This window comes from Uranotaenia lowii, chromosome 3 (genome assembly GCF_029784155.1).
Source record: "Uranotaenia lowii strain MFRU-FL chromosome 3, ASM2978415v1, whole genome shotgun sequence".
Taxonomy (NCBI): domain Eukaryota; kingdom Metazoa; phylum Arthropoda; class Insecta; order Diptera; family Culicidae; genus Uranotaenia; species Uranotaenia lowii.
This window is the reverse complement of record NC_073693.1, coordinates 283,089,856-283,106,223: the sequence shown is the minus strand read 5'-3', so window position 1 is coordinate 283,106,223 and position 16,368 is coordinate 283,089,856. Positions and strand designations below refer to the sequence as shown.

General features: G+C 33.9%; 1 protein-coding gene across 22 annotated transcripts in view; it reads left to right on the top strand.

Moving 5' to 3' along the window:
- Positions 1-16,368, top strand: part of LOC129756687 (tropomyosin-2-like) — a 145,142-nt gene that overhangs the window by 74,468 nt on the left and 54,306 nt on the right. For all 22 annotated transcript variants that reach the window (XM_055753637.1, XM_055753638.1, XM_055753632.1 and 19 more), the window contains one exon: positions 12,841-12,974. In XM_055753637.1, coding sequence (XP_055609612.1) covers positions 12,841-12,974 — 134 coding nt within the window. The remainder of the gene's footprint in view (positions 1-12,840; positions 12,975-16,368) is intronic.

Here is a 16,368-nt window from a genome sequence, read left to right as displayed (position 1 = left end):
ATTTCAGTATTTGTCCTGATTTTCGAAAGGCCGCCCTGGAAAGCGTTTTGAAATAACCAAACGAAACCGTATTTATTGAACATTTCATTTAGAAAAAGACAGAAGTCAGATTCATGTGAAATTCGCCAATTTTGAGAAATAATAACAAAGTTTAAAGTAGCTTCCTGATTTTAAAACACCTTTTAGATATATAATTAATTTTGATTATTGAATAATTTAGAGAACAGAAATGATATCAACAGTCAAACAACAATTACAAAAAAAATACTACTGATTTTCCTAATTTTTTCCACTGAAGATGTTTTTTTTTGTTGATGCACATTTCGGTGCAGATTTTGTGTTGGTCTTATTTTGTTTTAATAAGAGTAAAGATTTGAATGTGGCAACGCTGACAGCAGGGAAAACATTATTGTTATTGTTTTTACGTTGTGTGGTAGGAGTCTAAATATTTTTTTTCTTCATTTACACTGAGGAACAGCGTTGTCAGATCTACGGATTTTAAGCATTTCTAAGGAGCTACGGATCGATGCTCACAATCTACGGACTTTCAGCATTTCCTACCGGTTTTCTACGGATTATCGAAAAAATTAACAGGATTCTGCTGATAGTCGAAAATTTGACCTGACGACCAAAAAAAAAGTAAAGTTAAATTTTGCCAAAATCAATACATTTTTCGATTTTCGTCAAACCTACGGACTTGAGTGGTTTGCAATCTGGCAACGCTGCGGGGCGCTCTTGGCTAGAATTCTCTTTCTCCAGCTCAGATGCGAAAGCTCTCACACATGCCGTCCGGATCACTTACAGCCATGGTTGCCACATGAACAGATACATAGATAGGAGGTACAGATTTTTGAGCTTATTTTTGATACAGAATCTGTACGTACAGATGACAGATTTTCAAAATTTAATTTTTGACTTTTAAAAACAAAAAAGTTTCTACATTTTTCTTTCATCCAGTTTATTGAAAACTTTCTAGAAAATGAGTCAAAAGTTAGTCTTATTATTCTGGCGATAGGAGTTCCTTACTGGGAAGTACACGATGGAATTATTAGATTTCCAAATTTGCTACAAATAATTAAATATCTGATTATAATCCCCCACTATCCTTAGAACGAAAAGTTTTTTAAGGATCAACGGCGGATCGAAAAATGTTGTATTAAATATAACGCTCATAAATCGTTTTAATAAAACTATGCATAAACATCATGAACTTTATGAAGTGTTTGTTATAAAAAATATTTTTTAATGTCAGTGACTAAAGAGAGAAAATAAAAATGATTAAATGAGTTTCACAAAAAATTTTAATTAAAAAACTGTACTATGTGCAATAAAGTATCTGTCTTTTTTAAGATTAAAAATAAGGAACCAAAATCTTCACGGTACAGATTTTTGAGTTTTCGGTACAGATGAAAAAGATTTTTTTATGAGCGGTACAGATTTGGATGTGGCAACACTGCTTACAGCTCGCGTGAATTCGGATAACGAGTAGAGCACGATCAGTGAAAGAGAATTACACTCGGAAGCCGAACTGAAAACAGTGTTGTTTTCTTCCGGCTCTTTGTGTTTTGGGAGGAGCCGACCAACCATGATCATCTCAAACGATAAAGATATCAAATTTGAAATTATTCTGGGCTGGCATTCAGCTATTAGGTGATGGACCAATCTTAATTTAATAACTCAATAAAAGTAATTTTGAATGAATTAAGCGGATATAATCGATGTTTCTAAAAATATTGCCAACTTTTTGATAATTTTTTCTTACTTTGAAAATGTAACCCTTGAATATTGATAAAGCAGAGTTGTGGGAGAAATATTTATTGTCAGAATAAGCTTAAAAGGCCAGAAAAAATGTTAAATTTATAGGCCACACTTCTTAAAGTTTAGAGATTCACATTTTAAGTGCCGACGTCATTTTAGAAATTTGGATTCGGGCTGAAAATTTTGATTCTTGAGTTAAAGTTGAGAACAAGGAAAACTAATTTGAACTCAAATTAAGCTTCCAGGCTCAAAACTCAGGTTGAGTTTTCATTTCCACTCATATTCAGATTTCAATGATTTGAGATTCCGAGCTCAATTTTGGTTCTTAATTTCTGATTCAAATCCATACAGTTGATTGAGATTATGATTAATTTCGTCTACCTGCCAAGCAGCAGAAGTTATCGAACGATAAATTAATTCCATCCGAAGCCGAATCATCCGGCATTTCTTGGCGTTATGAATTTTTAATTCAGTATCCGCTCCCCGGCCGAATCACGTTAATCTCATTTATCGAATTCCTCTTTCGTGGTGTGGTGGGTATCAAGAAGACAATTTTCCAAGCCAAATATGCTAAGTAGCTAGCTCTGGTAATGGAACTCATTGGCCTAACGCGATGAGGTGTCTCGCGGGATCCCTCGAACTCTCGAGTCTTTCCGAGGAGGTTTCCTAGTGGTGGTTCAATCTAACCATCACACTGTTTCCAAGTCAAGGTGAATGTGTGGAGGTTACTTTGGGGGTACTCGATTCAAGTGCCTTCCTCCTACCGAAGTAGGTGCCCAACATGGTTGCACTTTTTTTTCTCTTCATGACTTCGGGGAGCTCTCAACACCCATTGACTGTCTTTGAGCAGAGCACTCTTTTTTTTGGCTCTTCTTCTCCGGCCGGATTGATTCGACGAGGAGTGCATTTTAATAAAAAAAAAATCGGACTGTGGTGGGTACCACGCCCCGGCCGGCGAGCTTTGCTCGATTCGTCGGCCACTTACCACACATTAAACCACAACATGTGTGTTGCGGCGTGCGGGTGCCGGTGTATTAGTACCGCAAATGCGGAATGCATGATGAGACAAACCGCTCGGCACGACTCAGCTCTAATCGTTTCAAGTAAGTAGGCTTTTTGGACGACTTCAAGGTTGTTGGTGGAGTCTTTTTCGGAGGTACTTTCGGTTCCACCAACTACACTCACTCGACAATCGGCCCGGCCGATGAAGTCAGCTCCCAATCGGAAAAAGAGGAAGCGTTCGGCTAATGGTCGACCTTGAGCATAATGACGGTCGCCATGTAAGCGACAACAGCGGCGACGAATAGTCGTCGCCGTCGCCAATGCGATTTCAAGTCCGGTCACTTGCCGGCTTAGGCAGTTGTGTTGTCATGCCGGTTATAACGGCTAACGCGATGGAATTTTTGATGAGCCAAATTCCTTGTACCAATCTCGTTGGACACTTCCCACGATTTTTGGATCAATCACCGAACCGTCCTTCAAAATCGAAGGAACTCCGAATAGTTTCAGCGAACCCATCATTCTTCATACCATCATCATCGTCGTCGTGCTTGTGGCAAATGACATCACACTCTTCCATACTTTCTGTTTGCCTAGTGGTCAATGCGCGATGTCATCAAAAGCATTGCGCCAAGTACCTGTACTTATGTATGTTGTGAAACTTCTATGAACTCCCCATATTGGTAACTGAACGTCACCGGACGCTTTCCTTTGACGATTTCAAGCGATTCATCAACTTCCACAGGTGATTAGTCACCATATTTTCTCGTTGTGTGTCCGAGCTCAGTCCCCCCGAATTGGATTCTTCGGACTGAGAAGTGTTATCGATTGTGACAACTCTCTTACTCCTTTTAAGGTCGTCCCGCGCGCATAGCGCACGTCGCAATCGCAAAAATGGCTATCCGGTTTGTATCTGTGGTGATGTCATTCATCCCTCAAGGTCATTCGCGATTCTGCTTGGGTCCGCACCGGGGATCACGATTGACGATTGCAGTATCTCTCGGCAATCAGACACCCCCTTTTTAGGGGGTCGCGTAGAGAGTTAGATCTAGCCCGGAGATATACCCTAGAGTTCTACCCCGAGCTACAGGCAGGTTTCCATATTTCTGATCACCAGTCCTTTTCTCGAGAAATTTTTATTTTATTTCTCGTCTCTACCGCAAGTAAGCGTACCTTATCTAGCTAGCGCGCGGTATCGGTTGATTTGCTTGATTTGGTTAGCTCATTAGTCTTGCGAGAAATGGATTTGCTTGTACGGTGAGTCATCTTGCGATGGTCGTGTAACTTGTGAGTTGTAAGGAATTGAAAGTACTGTATACTCTTCACGAGTCTAAGATAAATTTTCTGTTTCGAAGGCTTTTTACGCACGTAAAGGTCGTTCTGCCTGATAGATCACCAAAACAACCGGATTCTAAATGCCAATGGAACAACTCCTTCTAATAGGTCAGTGGGCTTCACCACAGGATATGTAGGTACTATTAAATTTCTCTAGACTTAGTGAGGCCTTCAATGAGGTGGAACCAAATTGAAACCGGTAGTCTAGTCAGTCAGTTGACCTAATTGTCGGTCCAACACTGAAATTTGAGACTTTCACAACCGGAAATTGTGATATATCCTCTTTTTCTACAACTTGAACCAAAAAAAAAAGAGCAAGATAATCAATGCTATCGGCACCTTCTCGATAACGATTGGTTTGGTATGATAAGATATACACGGAATTCCGTTTGATATTGTGATATTGGGCTACTCATAGTAAATTTTCAGACATCAAGCAAGATCAAAAATAGGTTTGCAGCCTGTATAAGGGATAAGTGTTAGGACTCGAAATCATCAATTCCAGACGTTTTCTCTTGTTAAAGATTGTGTGTATGTTGATGTCTCGATTTACTTTTAGAATTTTAGAAAAATCTAAACTTGTTTTACATGATAACACATTTGTTAACACATTAAAGACAGCGAAGAAATCTAAGCCGAGAAACATCAAAATTCGGTATTTTACATCTCAAAATTCGCTGGACCAAATTTTACAAATCTAATATTTTTGAATTACCGAAAGTATTGTTTTCAATTTTGTAGGATCACGTTTCATCATAAGATTTATAACATTGGAGTAATGCTTCTAGGATTAGTCATCGCGAAAAACGAAAAATCTCGTATTTGTTTCGAAATGTATTGAGATGAAATTATAGGATAGGATGACCTGACATAATATGGCTAGACACTGAAAAATGAAAGCAAAAGAACTATTTCTCTTCAATCTCAATTTCCAATTCAAATTGGTATCAAAAATTTAATTTTTTGAAGACTTTCGCAGAAAGACCGAAAGACTGACTTCTGCATATAAAAGTGACTATTGACAGCTGGCAGCAACCAGATCCAGGAATACCAATAGAAAAAATATAACGGATGTTTCAATTTTAGTTCACTGGGTGGTGGATGGACTGTATAATAATCATAGGATTAGAAAGTTTAGTTTCGACTATTTTTTAGATCTCATAAGCAAATTTCTTTCACAGTCAAAGCTTTGGCTTTCAGAAATGCTTGTAAGTAGGGGCCAGTTTTCTGCATCCAATTTACATAAATTCACAGAAAAACACCTAAAATCTTCAAATAACTCTTTGAAAACAGATAAGGAAAGAATAGTGTTGATTTTTACAAACTTACAAAATCACAATGATAGTATTTGATAACCCTCAAATGTATGGGCAAATATGCCATTGAGGAATTTCCTACTAATCTGATAAGTTAAAACATACTTCATATCGAATAAAAAAAAACATACAAAAAACCATTTTTTTATGGGAATTTCAGAGGATTCATCCAATTTTTGTAAAAGGGCATCTAAAGGATTCGACAGGAATTATGTCATCCTGTGAAGTTGATAGCATCAAGTTAATTGATAGCATCAAGTGCAAGTTGGGAAATAAGAGAAGGTAATTTTGGTGTACCTTAGATTTGTTAGTTCGGTCCTCTACTTTTTACGAACCGATAGAATTTTTTTATGGTGAGAATTCAAACTTGATTCAAAGCTCATTAAAACTTTTTAGAGATGAGAGTTGTTAGTAGTGACAAATTGACATTCCTTGTATTGGTTTAGCACGAATCGAGTTTCGTGTGTCGACTTTTGAACTGCTTTTACTGTTCAAACTCATTGCTTGAGTTCTTGATAAAGAATCACACTCGTGGAATGTTATTAGGGAAAAATGGAGAGACTTGGTTCCATTTTCTTGTTTTCATCATATCTTTAAAAATCGTCGTCTTTTACAGTTTCTGATATTCTGTAATTCTAATTTTCTATGCTCCGAAAATTAGGACGATATTTGATCCCGTAGATGATTTTTTTTATTTTTTTATTTTTTATTTTCGTAGTGCGTAGTGCATTTTCGTAGTGCGAAAAACAATTTCATTATTGAAAGTAACCCCCCTTATGAGGTTCCAGAGAAGCAAACGAGGTATTCTACGCTAAACTCAAAATTTGAAATTCTTAATCAAGTTTTGACCATTGGGTAAGGTTATTCATGAGTAACAATCCTAACTCAGAAATAATTCTAAAACCTCAAAAACTAATACTAAACTAATTCTGATTCAGTTTTCAAAATTTTCTTACTTGTTGATAGAAATTCGTTTTTGAACATTAAATTTTAAAGGAGATTATACTCATTTCAGAATTCCTTGTTCCATTATTATTAAAAACCTCATTGCAATTCTGTTTTCATATTTCGGGTTCTTTATCCAGTTTGGAATTCTTGATTTTCAGTTCGAATTATCATAAAAAATAGAAATAAAAAGCTGTTTTGTAATCGCTTAAATTTGGTTCTTAATTTCATTCAAAACTGGATACATGATTTTTGAAATTCATATGCGTTTTGAATATTAACGTATTCGAAATCTCAGAAATCGCTGGACCAACTTTATCTAAATTAGTATTTTTAAATTACCGAAAGTGTAGTGATGATCTTTGTCGAAAATAGTTTCATTATTGAATTTAAAACATTTGAGTTATGCTTCTAAATATAGCATAGCGGCAAGCAGGAAAGCGTGATATCGCGTATTTGGTACGTAATATGTTAAGATAATAATTTTCTGAATATTAAAAAAATATTTGAAACCATCCTGGGTTTTGTTTGATTTTCATTCGTAGGACTCAACCCCAATTCTTTAAAATCTCATTAAAAAAAATTAAAAAAAATTCTTTTTCTAAATCCAAACTTTAGATATATAGCTTAAAAATGATGATCCAGAATTGAAAACTTAGAATTAGATTCACCTTTTTTTTTTTTTATTTTATTCACATTTATTTCAAATTTGCAAGTTGCATGAAAAGTAATAACAAAAATAATAATTTCAGATTGAAACCCAAAACATCAGAATTGAAATTATAAATTCATGGTTGAGAACCTTGAACAAATTTCAATTCTTGGCCTGTAATGGTAATGCTGATTTGAAATTCAAATTCAGGAATCGTGTTTTTACATCAGGAATCTCATTGAAATTCGAAAACAAATCTAAAATTCAAATTTTTAATGAGCAGGGCTTGTTTGTCAAGTCAGTTGGCAAGTCTATTGTCTCCTGAGCCGATGTCCGCGAGTTCGAGCCCAAGAGTAAACATCGAACACAGTTGTATCGGATAAGTTCTTAAATAAAGATCCGCCAGGGGCAGAATTAAGATTTAGAATAAATATTCAAAATTTAAATTTGGATTCAGCTCAAATTGGTTTCAATTACGATAAAATTATCAAAATGACTTTTTCGTTGGGTAATTTATATTGCAATAGATCGCATACTTATAATTTTTATTGTTAGTTTAATTTTGAAATTTCAAATTCGTTAACAACTCATTTAGAATGGTTAAGCTTAGCTACAAATTTAAATTAGAATTGGAGAATTTGAGTTTATTTTTTTTTCAAATTAGAAATCGTGATTTTTACAGGATTTGAATTATAGAATTGATTTTCGATGAGTTTTTTTTTTGTAATATTCCTGTAAAAGAAATTGCCAGAAATTTAAAAATTTGTATGTATTGTTTAACATTTGCAATTGCCGTTTTTCAATAGCCAAATTTCAAACTAAAAAATAAAACTTGAAATGAGTTTGCAAGAATCTGATTTTATTTTACTACCTTAACTTTTGAAAATTTAATTTATTTTGAAGGTTTCTTAAAAAAAACTTAATCTATGTTCAAATAAAATAAGCTAAGTTCGCCAGTTTTTGTAAGCAAATTTAAAGATTTAATCTTGTTACTGAAGGTTTCCTTATATAAATATAGCTTATAATTTTAAAAAAAATATGATGTATTTTCAAAAGCTTCTATTTTATACGAAAACCTGTTAATGTAAAAGATCTTAAAATTGAATAATCAAATAGCATAAAAAATTCTTAATTTGTGTTATGCATTGTTTGAGCAAAACTATCATAGCAAAAAATTGGAACCCAACAGCCCTCATGAGGCGGTTTATTCCTACGGTATAGGCTCTAAGGATCAATTAAACTCATAGGAAACATTTTTGAAAACTTGTTCTTAAAAAAATTGGGAGTTAAAACAATGGCTCTGAAAATATGACAATATAGATTGAATATCATTTTTCTTGAATTGATATATTGTACTAAATGTTTTTATTCAGGTTGGGAACATTTGAAAATGATGAAATATCTTTTTGTCAAACTTTTTTATATTTCCAAATCATGCCCTCAAGTTATAACTTCGAGTCTAACTAGGGTGGTCGGATTTACCGGTTTTTTTTCAAAATCGGTATTTCGGTATTTGTAATTTATTAAACCGATAAAACCGGTATTTTTCAAAGAATTCCGAATTCATGAAAAGGTTTCGTCTAATTGTAGTAGTAATGACATAAAATGCTTAGAATTTATAACGCAATAGATATTGCATCGTTTTCAATTGAAAAATATGGTATTGTGCCTTTAAATTATCCCTCTGTCATACATTTATCATCACGCTCATGATAATCATTATTTTTGTCATCGTCATTTTATTATTATAATTTTGCATTGAGGTTGCAGAAATTATAGAAGTTTCATACAATTTTCGACGAACTTTTGTCCTAAACTCTGTAGAATAGTATTCAGATTACAGAACCGATTCTACAGATTAAGTAAAAAATTTTATAGTCTCATGGAAATGATATGAGATTTGATATACAAAAAGATGTTTCGTTAAAAAATGACTTAATTATTTTCTAAAAAAAATAAAACACTGTCACAAAGTTTTTGGTTGACTCACAAAATTACAGATTATTGTTGTCTAAAATACAGATGCTTTCCCGGAAACCTAGGTCGTGATAGCATTGAATTTGCCTTTACAAAATTAAAACGAACAAATTCAAATAAAAATCTATAAAAAAAACAGTCAAAATTCAGCAATAAATATAGTTGTTTGGATCTGATCCTTACGCTCTTTGTTGCTATAATACTGTTGCAAATTTATAAAAACTTTGTTACTGCTCTGTCTGGAAAAAGAAAATGCTTCAACAGTGTTGAAAATAAAAACAACAGAGTTTCATCAATTATCTTGAAAATGTTGAAAGAGAAACTTCATACAAAAATTCTAACATATGTTTAAGTGCTGACTCTGTTGAAACATTTTATGTTTTAAAACAAAGTAGGAAGTATTCAACATTTTTGGTTTTAAATTTTTGAAAGCCCGCGCACCGCTTAGAACGATTTTGATAAACTTGGCCTTTTTTATAGATTAAAAATTTTTGCATCTTTTATTTTTTCAGTTTTTCAATGCAAACTACATGAATTTCTTGTAGCTGTATCTTTTTTCCAGTCATTGTACATTTGTACAGAAGCGTTAGTTTGATAGCTGAACTGAAATGTGTTAAATTTCATGAAAAAATATCATCTGAAAGAGAGATGGCAGCTTGTCAATGCTCTTTTGAACGCCACTCTAGCTTTAATTCAAAAAGTTACATCGGCAAGTTTTAGCAATAATCAAATCTCACATAAACCTTGCAGTAAGGTTTATTTAGCTAAAAGTTTGAAACTGATTGAACAAAATATGAGTATTTGTACTCATATATATTTGTTAAAAAAAACCATTTAGCTGTGTCAATTTTATTACAGTGCCAAAGAGGGATGAATCATCCTTCGGGATGAAAATCCCGAGAAAAAGTAAAAAAATACAGTGCCAAAGAATGATGAAAAATTTACCGGAAATACCGGTTTTTTTACCGCCCCAAAATCCGGTATTTCCTGTATTGGAAAATGGACGGTTTTACCGGTTTTACCGGTTTCGGTAAATTCGGTTAGCCCACCCTAAGTCTAACGTATGGAGATTAATTTGTGCTACGACTGAAAATCTTACGAGTCCTACTCAAGCTCAAGGAAAGAAAATTGTTTGTTTCTTGTGAAAAAAAATTGTTTTCATTTTCTGCGATTTTACTCAAAAATTCTGTGATACTATTTCCTTTAATTTCATTGAAAATTCATGACAAATTGGGTTTTTTTTACATTTTAGTTGAGAAAAAACAAAAAGGATTACGAATTTTTGCATCCTTTTCTAATTCTTAGTAAGAAATTTAAATTTTTTATTGGCATAAAAAATTATTACTTTGGAAATACATTTAAACTTTAAAAATATCTGTGAAATCTGAAATTATTTCAAAATTCTGTATTTTGTGACACAGAATCTGAGATGCAAATTTGTTCAAATCTCTTGGTGTGTTCACTTTTTGCACAAATTCTCATCCACGAGTCAGACACGTGAAATCTTTACTTATTGCATAGGTTCTTTTCCATCCTCAGTCAAATGGGAGAAATATTATCCCTTCAAATTGTAACAAATAGTTGGAATCGCAGTAATGATTTTATTCCCTTAAAAATTTATGACTACGAGTCAGATTCGTGGTATAGAAAAATTGTCGTAAAAGTATTACCCAAATGATATTTATATGAGCGAAGTTAGGTAACATCTTTGGGGTATTTCTTTAAAATAGGATGATGAAGAATGAATTAGAGATATTTTTTTTTATATTTTCACAATAGCGGAAAAGTTTGTAACATTAGATCTCACTTCAAGTATAGATAGAAGAAAGCTCCAAACTGTGTATGAAGTATTTTTCAACTCTGTTGGAGTTTTGAAGCCTTTTCTAAAATATATTTTATCCGTCACTGAGTTCCGAACCTTAACAATCATTAGTTATTAGGTTTGATCAAAACTACTCAGTTCGCTAAGCTACACAAGTGATGTTCCCTAAGGTAGCCATATGGGACCAATGTTCCCAAATAGTGATATGACTTTTTTTCTCTTTCTATCCTTCTCTTTAACAACCAACTCTATCAAATAATTCTTAAGAAGGTATACTTACCACGAAAAGCCAGTTTCCTTCAAATCAATGCGGAAAATGTAGATTCTTAGAAACCATACAACCTTTTAAAATATCGATAGTACTACAAACCAATCAAACAAATAATGAAACTGTATAGTAAATTGTACAAAACAATGTTTCACTTATCATAACGCTATTTGCTACGGCTCAGTTACGGTACACATTTCTAAGCTGAAAAACTCCAATTGTACACCAAACAAAACCTTCGGATTTGGCTCCATAAAGCCAATATCAGCGGAACCTATGGCATCAGAAATCAGTTTTCACAGATCGCTGATTGAACGATCACCGAACAACAAATTGGGGTGCAACGAAAATTGAAAAAAAGGTACTCAAACCGGAAACTAACTTTCAACTGTAAAAACCACCATCAGTACCAAAAACAAAAAAATGGTAAAAAAGAGCAAAGTTTATTTGGAAACTGCCGTTTTTTTTTCAAGAGTAGTCTGTCTAGTGTCACGCCTGGGTGATTCGATTTTCACCCACTTGTGCACTCCGATCATCTACCATTAGTTTGCGTACTTTAGCCGATTGTTTGAATATAGAGAGGGAGGGTATTTAGGCAGATTCTATCGGTTAATTTTCCTGAACCGTAACGACCCGTATCTTGTCGGGTCGGTGCCATTTTGGTTGTAGCAAAACATTCCACCTTTCGATCACCATCATGGGAAGTTATCTCTCTCTCTTCGGTAACATTTGTACCGATCCGTTGAAGCAGAACGATCGATTGTTGGACCAGCATTGGATTCAATCCGAGCTATCGACTTCACGATCTAATCGGGGGGATCCGATGTCCCCCACATCACACACGTGGCCTAACCTAGCGATAGCTACTGCACGCCACCGTGATCGATTGAAATTGGAATCTCCACCTTCGATTGACATCGATGAATGCCGACGACGCCCTTCGACGTGCCACGGTATTTCATGGCTAGTGGCCGAGAACTGAATCCGTATCCGGACGGGGATGGATCGTGTGCTGCGCTAAGTGAGGTTATGTAATGTGTATACGCGCCACACGCGACGCGCAACGCTACACATCATCAATCGATGGACAATAATAAACACACAATACACATGGTTGCAATTCGATCTATCGAAGATCCCTTACCGATCGAAGTACACTCTAATCTGCGCGGATGCAAAAGTTGTCATCTGACTACTCTAGGATTGGATTCTTTAAAGTTTGACTTATATTTTAAAGCCTCTTTTAGGAGTACTAAGCGAATTCTAGAAAAGTAGGAAAGTAGGAGAATCATCAGCCAATCTGAGATTTGGGTGCCAAGTTATTTTTAAAACACAAATGATGCGAGGAAGCTCCAGAATGCTTCTCGCCCGGCAGGTCATAAATTTCCTATCGTATTACATTGTGAATGGCGGTAGCGTCCATCGGACGCCATCATTATTGTGGTCATCAATTCGTTCTGAGCTCAGCTTAAATCCAATCACAACCAAGTTGCATATTTCAAAAGTTGAAACGGAACGTTTTGTTGCCATGGCTTTGGATTAAATCATGCCCAAGAAGGGGGTGTCACTAATCGATTTGAAAACTTACGCTCGTTTTCGACTTCTAATGTGTAGCAAAACGTCTTAAAAATATTTGTTTTTTTCTTTTTTGGTTTCATTTCTTTCATTCGAGTCAAAACATTTCACGCTTTAATTGATAGACCCACCTCAATAAAACTTAAACAAATGCTAATCCCCGTCTTTCTTTTTTTCTCTTCCCTTTTTACAGGCCGAATCCGAAGTCGCTGCCCTGAACCGTCGTATTCAGCTGTTGGAGGAAGATCTGGAACGTTCGGAAGAACGTCTGGCTTCCGCCACCGCTAAACTGTCAGAGGCTTCGGCGGCTGCTGATGAGAGCGAACGGTAAGTGGGACGTGGACCCCAAAGAAGAGGGGGATAAACTGTCCCCCAAAAGTCCCGAAGAAAACCAACGGCTGGCGCGTTTGTGGGAAAACGACTTCCAACTTTACACATTTTTATCATACTTTACAGACCATATTTCATACCAAGTTGAACATCAATCAATTGAAAAGTTTATCGCGGAAAAGCTCTTTTTAGATTTGAAGTCTGCTTCTGGTTTTCAATTTGCTTCAGAATTTTAATCCTAAGTCTGTGTTCTGAATCTTGATTCTGGATTTGAATTCTGACTGTATGTATAGTATAAATTCTTTATCTAAATTTGAATTTTTAATTCTTATGAAAAAAAAAATCTGTATCCTGTAACAGAATTCTGAATCTGAACTCCCAATTCGTTCAGTATTTTGAGTGTTGAACTCTGAGTCTGTTTTCCTCAGGAGATCCTCAGGACCAGAGGGGTGCAAGTGCCAAAATTATAAATTTTGAATTGGGTATACTAAAGGTCTTTATATCTTAATCTATGTCTGGTGAAAAACTGAAATTGCTTATGATTTTTTTTTCACTTTTTCGCTTGAATTGAAGCTGCTTGAATAAGAAACATATATAAATTTTAGCACCATGTGAAATTTGAAGCCCGTTTTTTCGAAACTATCATTTGGGCACTTACATTCCCAGATCCTAAGCGCTCCAATTCTAAATTCTTGAGCAATATTCTTATGCTGAATTATTAATCGAGCACATAGTTTTTAACTCTGAATCTTACTTAAATTTTAATGTTGATTCTTAAACCTGAATTCAAAATTCTTAATTTGAATTTTAAACCTCCAGTTTTTTTTCCCAATCTTACCTCTGGATGTGAAATCATAATTTTAAATTTTGGATCTGAACTTTTCATTGAATTATAAATTTCAATCTTAAACCTCCAGTTTTTTTCCAATTTTATCTCTGGATGTGAAATCATAATTTTAAATTCTGGATCTGAACCCTTCATTGAATTCTTAATTTGAATTCTTATACCTACAGCTTTTTTTTTCCAAATCTTACCTCTGGATGTGAAATCTTAATTTTAAATTCTGGATCGGAACCCTTCATTGAATTCTTAATTTGAATCTCAAACCTCCAGTTTTTTTCTCCAAATCTTACCTCTGGATGTAAAATCTTCATTTTAAATTCTGGATCTGCACCCTTCATTGAATTCTTAACTTGAATCTTAAACCTCCAGTTTTTTTCCAAATCTTACCTCTGGATGTAAAAATTTTAATTTTAAAATCTGGATCTGAACCCTTCATTAAATTCTTAATTTGAATCTTAAACCTCCAGCTTTTTTTTCTCCAAATCTTACCTCTGTGAAATCTTCATTTTAAATTCTAGATCTGAACTCTTCATCCCCGTTAACCTCTACTTAAATTTTAAATTTTGCTTTGAATTTTTGAATCTCTTTTTGCAATTTTTAGCATTATAATTGCAGGCAACTATAAATTCCAGAATAAACGTAGCAAATTAAACCTCGTTGAATTTTCAATCCAGTTTAGAGTTTAGTGTAGGAAACGTTTAAGAGTTTCTTTGACGACTCTGTTCAAATTGTGATATATTTAGCTTTGGATCTGAGGGTGAGCAAAAAGGATAAAAGCTTTTGAATACACTGATGAACTTTTCTGAACTTTCAATTTTCCAGGGTCATGTTACTTGACAATTCTGTACAAAATCATAATGAGTTAATGCTCAAAAAAAAAGATTTGGAGATATGCTCTTTGATTTGAATGAACCCTACAATAACTTCAGTTATTAAGGGAATGTATCTAAATGTTGAACGAAATTATAATTTCTCTACAATTTTTTTCAAGCTAAATTGCGAAATTTTCCAACTCCCCAACAGCATTACCTATAATTCAGATGATCTTTGAGAGAAATTTTCCCTTTTCATATGAACCATTCCAGCGTGACGTCACAACGTTTGTAAATCAATTATTTTGTATATTATTTGAAAATTTTACGGTTTATTGCGCACATTGAAAAAAATTATATCTCTAAGTTCAGAATTTAAACCTCTAGCAACAGTATTTGTATTGAACGAATAGTTATCAAAATATAAGCAATAGAAATCGTGACGTCAAAACGCGCCATTTTTTCCACTTTTCTGGTATTTTTTACAAAACCGTACAGTTCTGCTCTTCTATTCGATCAAACTTTATGAAAATTTCAGAACAGTATCAATTCATTTCAACCAACAAATCGCTGTTTTTGAATTTTTGAAATTTTGATTTAAATTTATTTTAAAGCGATTTAGTTTCGTGACGTCACAACGCGACATTAAAAAAAACGGTTGTGACGTCACAATATTTTATGTACAGCTACATGAAATAAATCAAACTATAATCTCCAGCTTTTTTTCCAATCTTACCTCTGGATGTAAAATCTTAATTTTAAATTTTGGATCTGAACCCTTCATTGAATTCTTAATTTGAATTCTTAAACCTCCAGCTTTTTTTCAAAATCTTACCTCTGGATGTGAAATCTTAACTTTAAATTCTGGATCTGAACCCTTCATTGAATTCTTAATTTGAAACTTAAACCTCCAGCTTTTTCCAAATCTTACCTCTGGATGTGAAATCTTAATTTTAAATTCGGTATCTGAACACTTCATTGAATTCTTAACTTGAATCTTAAACCTCCAGCTTTGTTTTTTCCAAATCTTACCTCTGGATGAGAAATCTTAATTTTAATTTCTGGATTTGAACCTTTCATTGAATTCTTAATTTGAATCTTTAACAGGTTTTTTTTTCGAAATCTTACCTATGGACGTGAAATCTTAATTTTAAATTCTGGATCTGAACCCTTCATTGAATTCTTAATTTGAATCTTAAACCTCCAGCTTTTTTTTCTAAATCTTACTGGATGTTAAATCTTAATTTCAAATCCTGAACCTGAACCCTTCATTGAATTTTTAATTCTCATCGTCTTGCAATTTTCAGCATTATTATTGCAGGCATTAAAAATTTCCAGAATGATCGTAGCAAAATTAAGCTCGTTGAATTTTCAACCTAGTTTAAAGTTTAGTGTACACTGATGAACTTTTCTGAACTTTCAATTTCAATTCAATGACGTTTGAGAGAAATTTTCTCTTTTCATATGACCAATAGAAATCGTGACGTCACAACGCGCAATTTTTTTCACTTTTCTGGTATTTTTTTTTTACAAAATCGTACATTTCTGCTCTTCTGTTCGATCAAACTTTATGAAAATTTAAAAAAAATATATCAATCCTTTACAGCCAACAAATCGCTGTTTTTTGATTTTTTGAAATTTTGATTTAAATTTATTTTGGAGCGATTTAGTTTCGTGACGTCACAACGCGTCACTTTTTTAAAAACACGGTTGTGACGTCACGATATTTAATGTA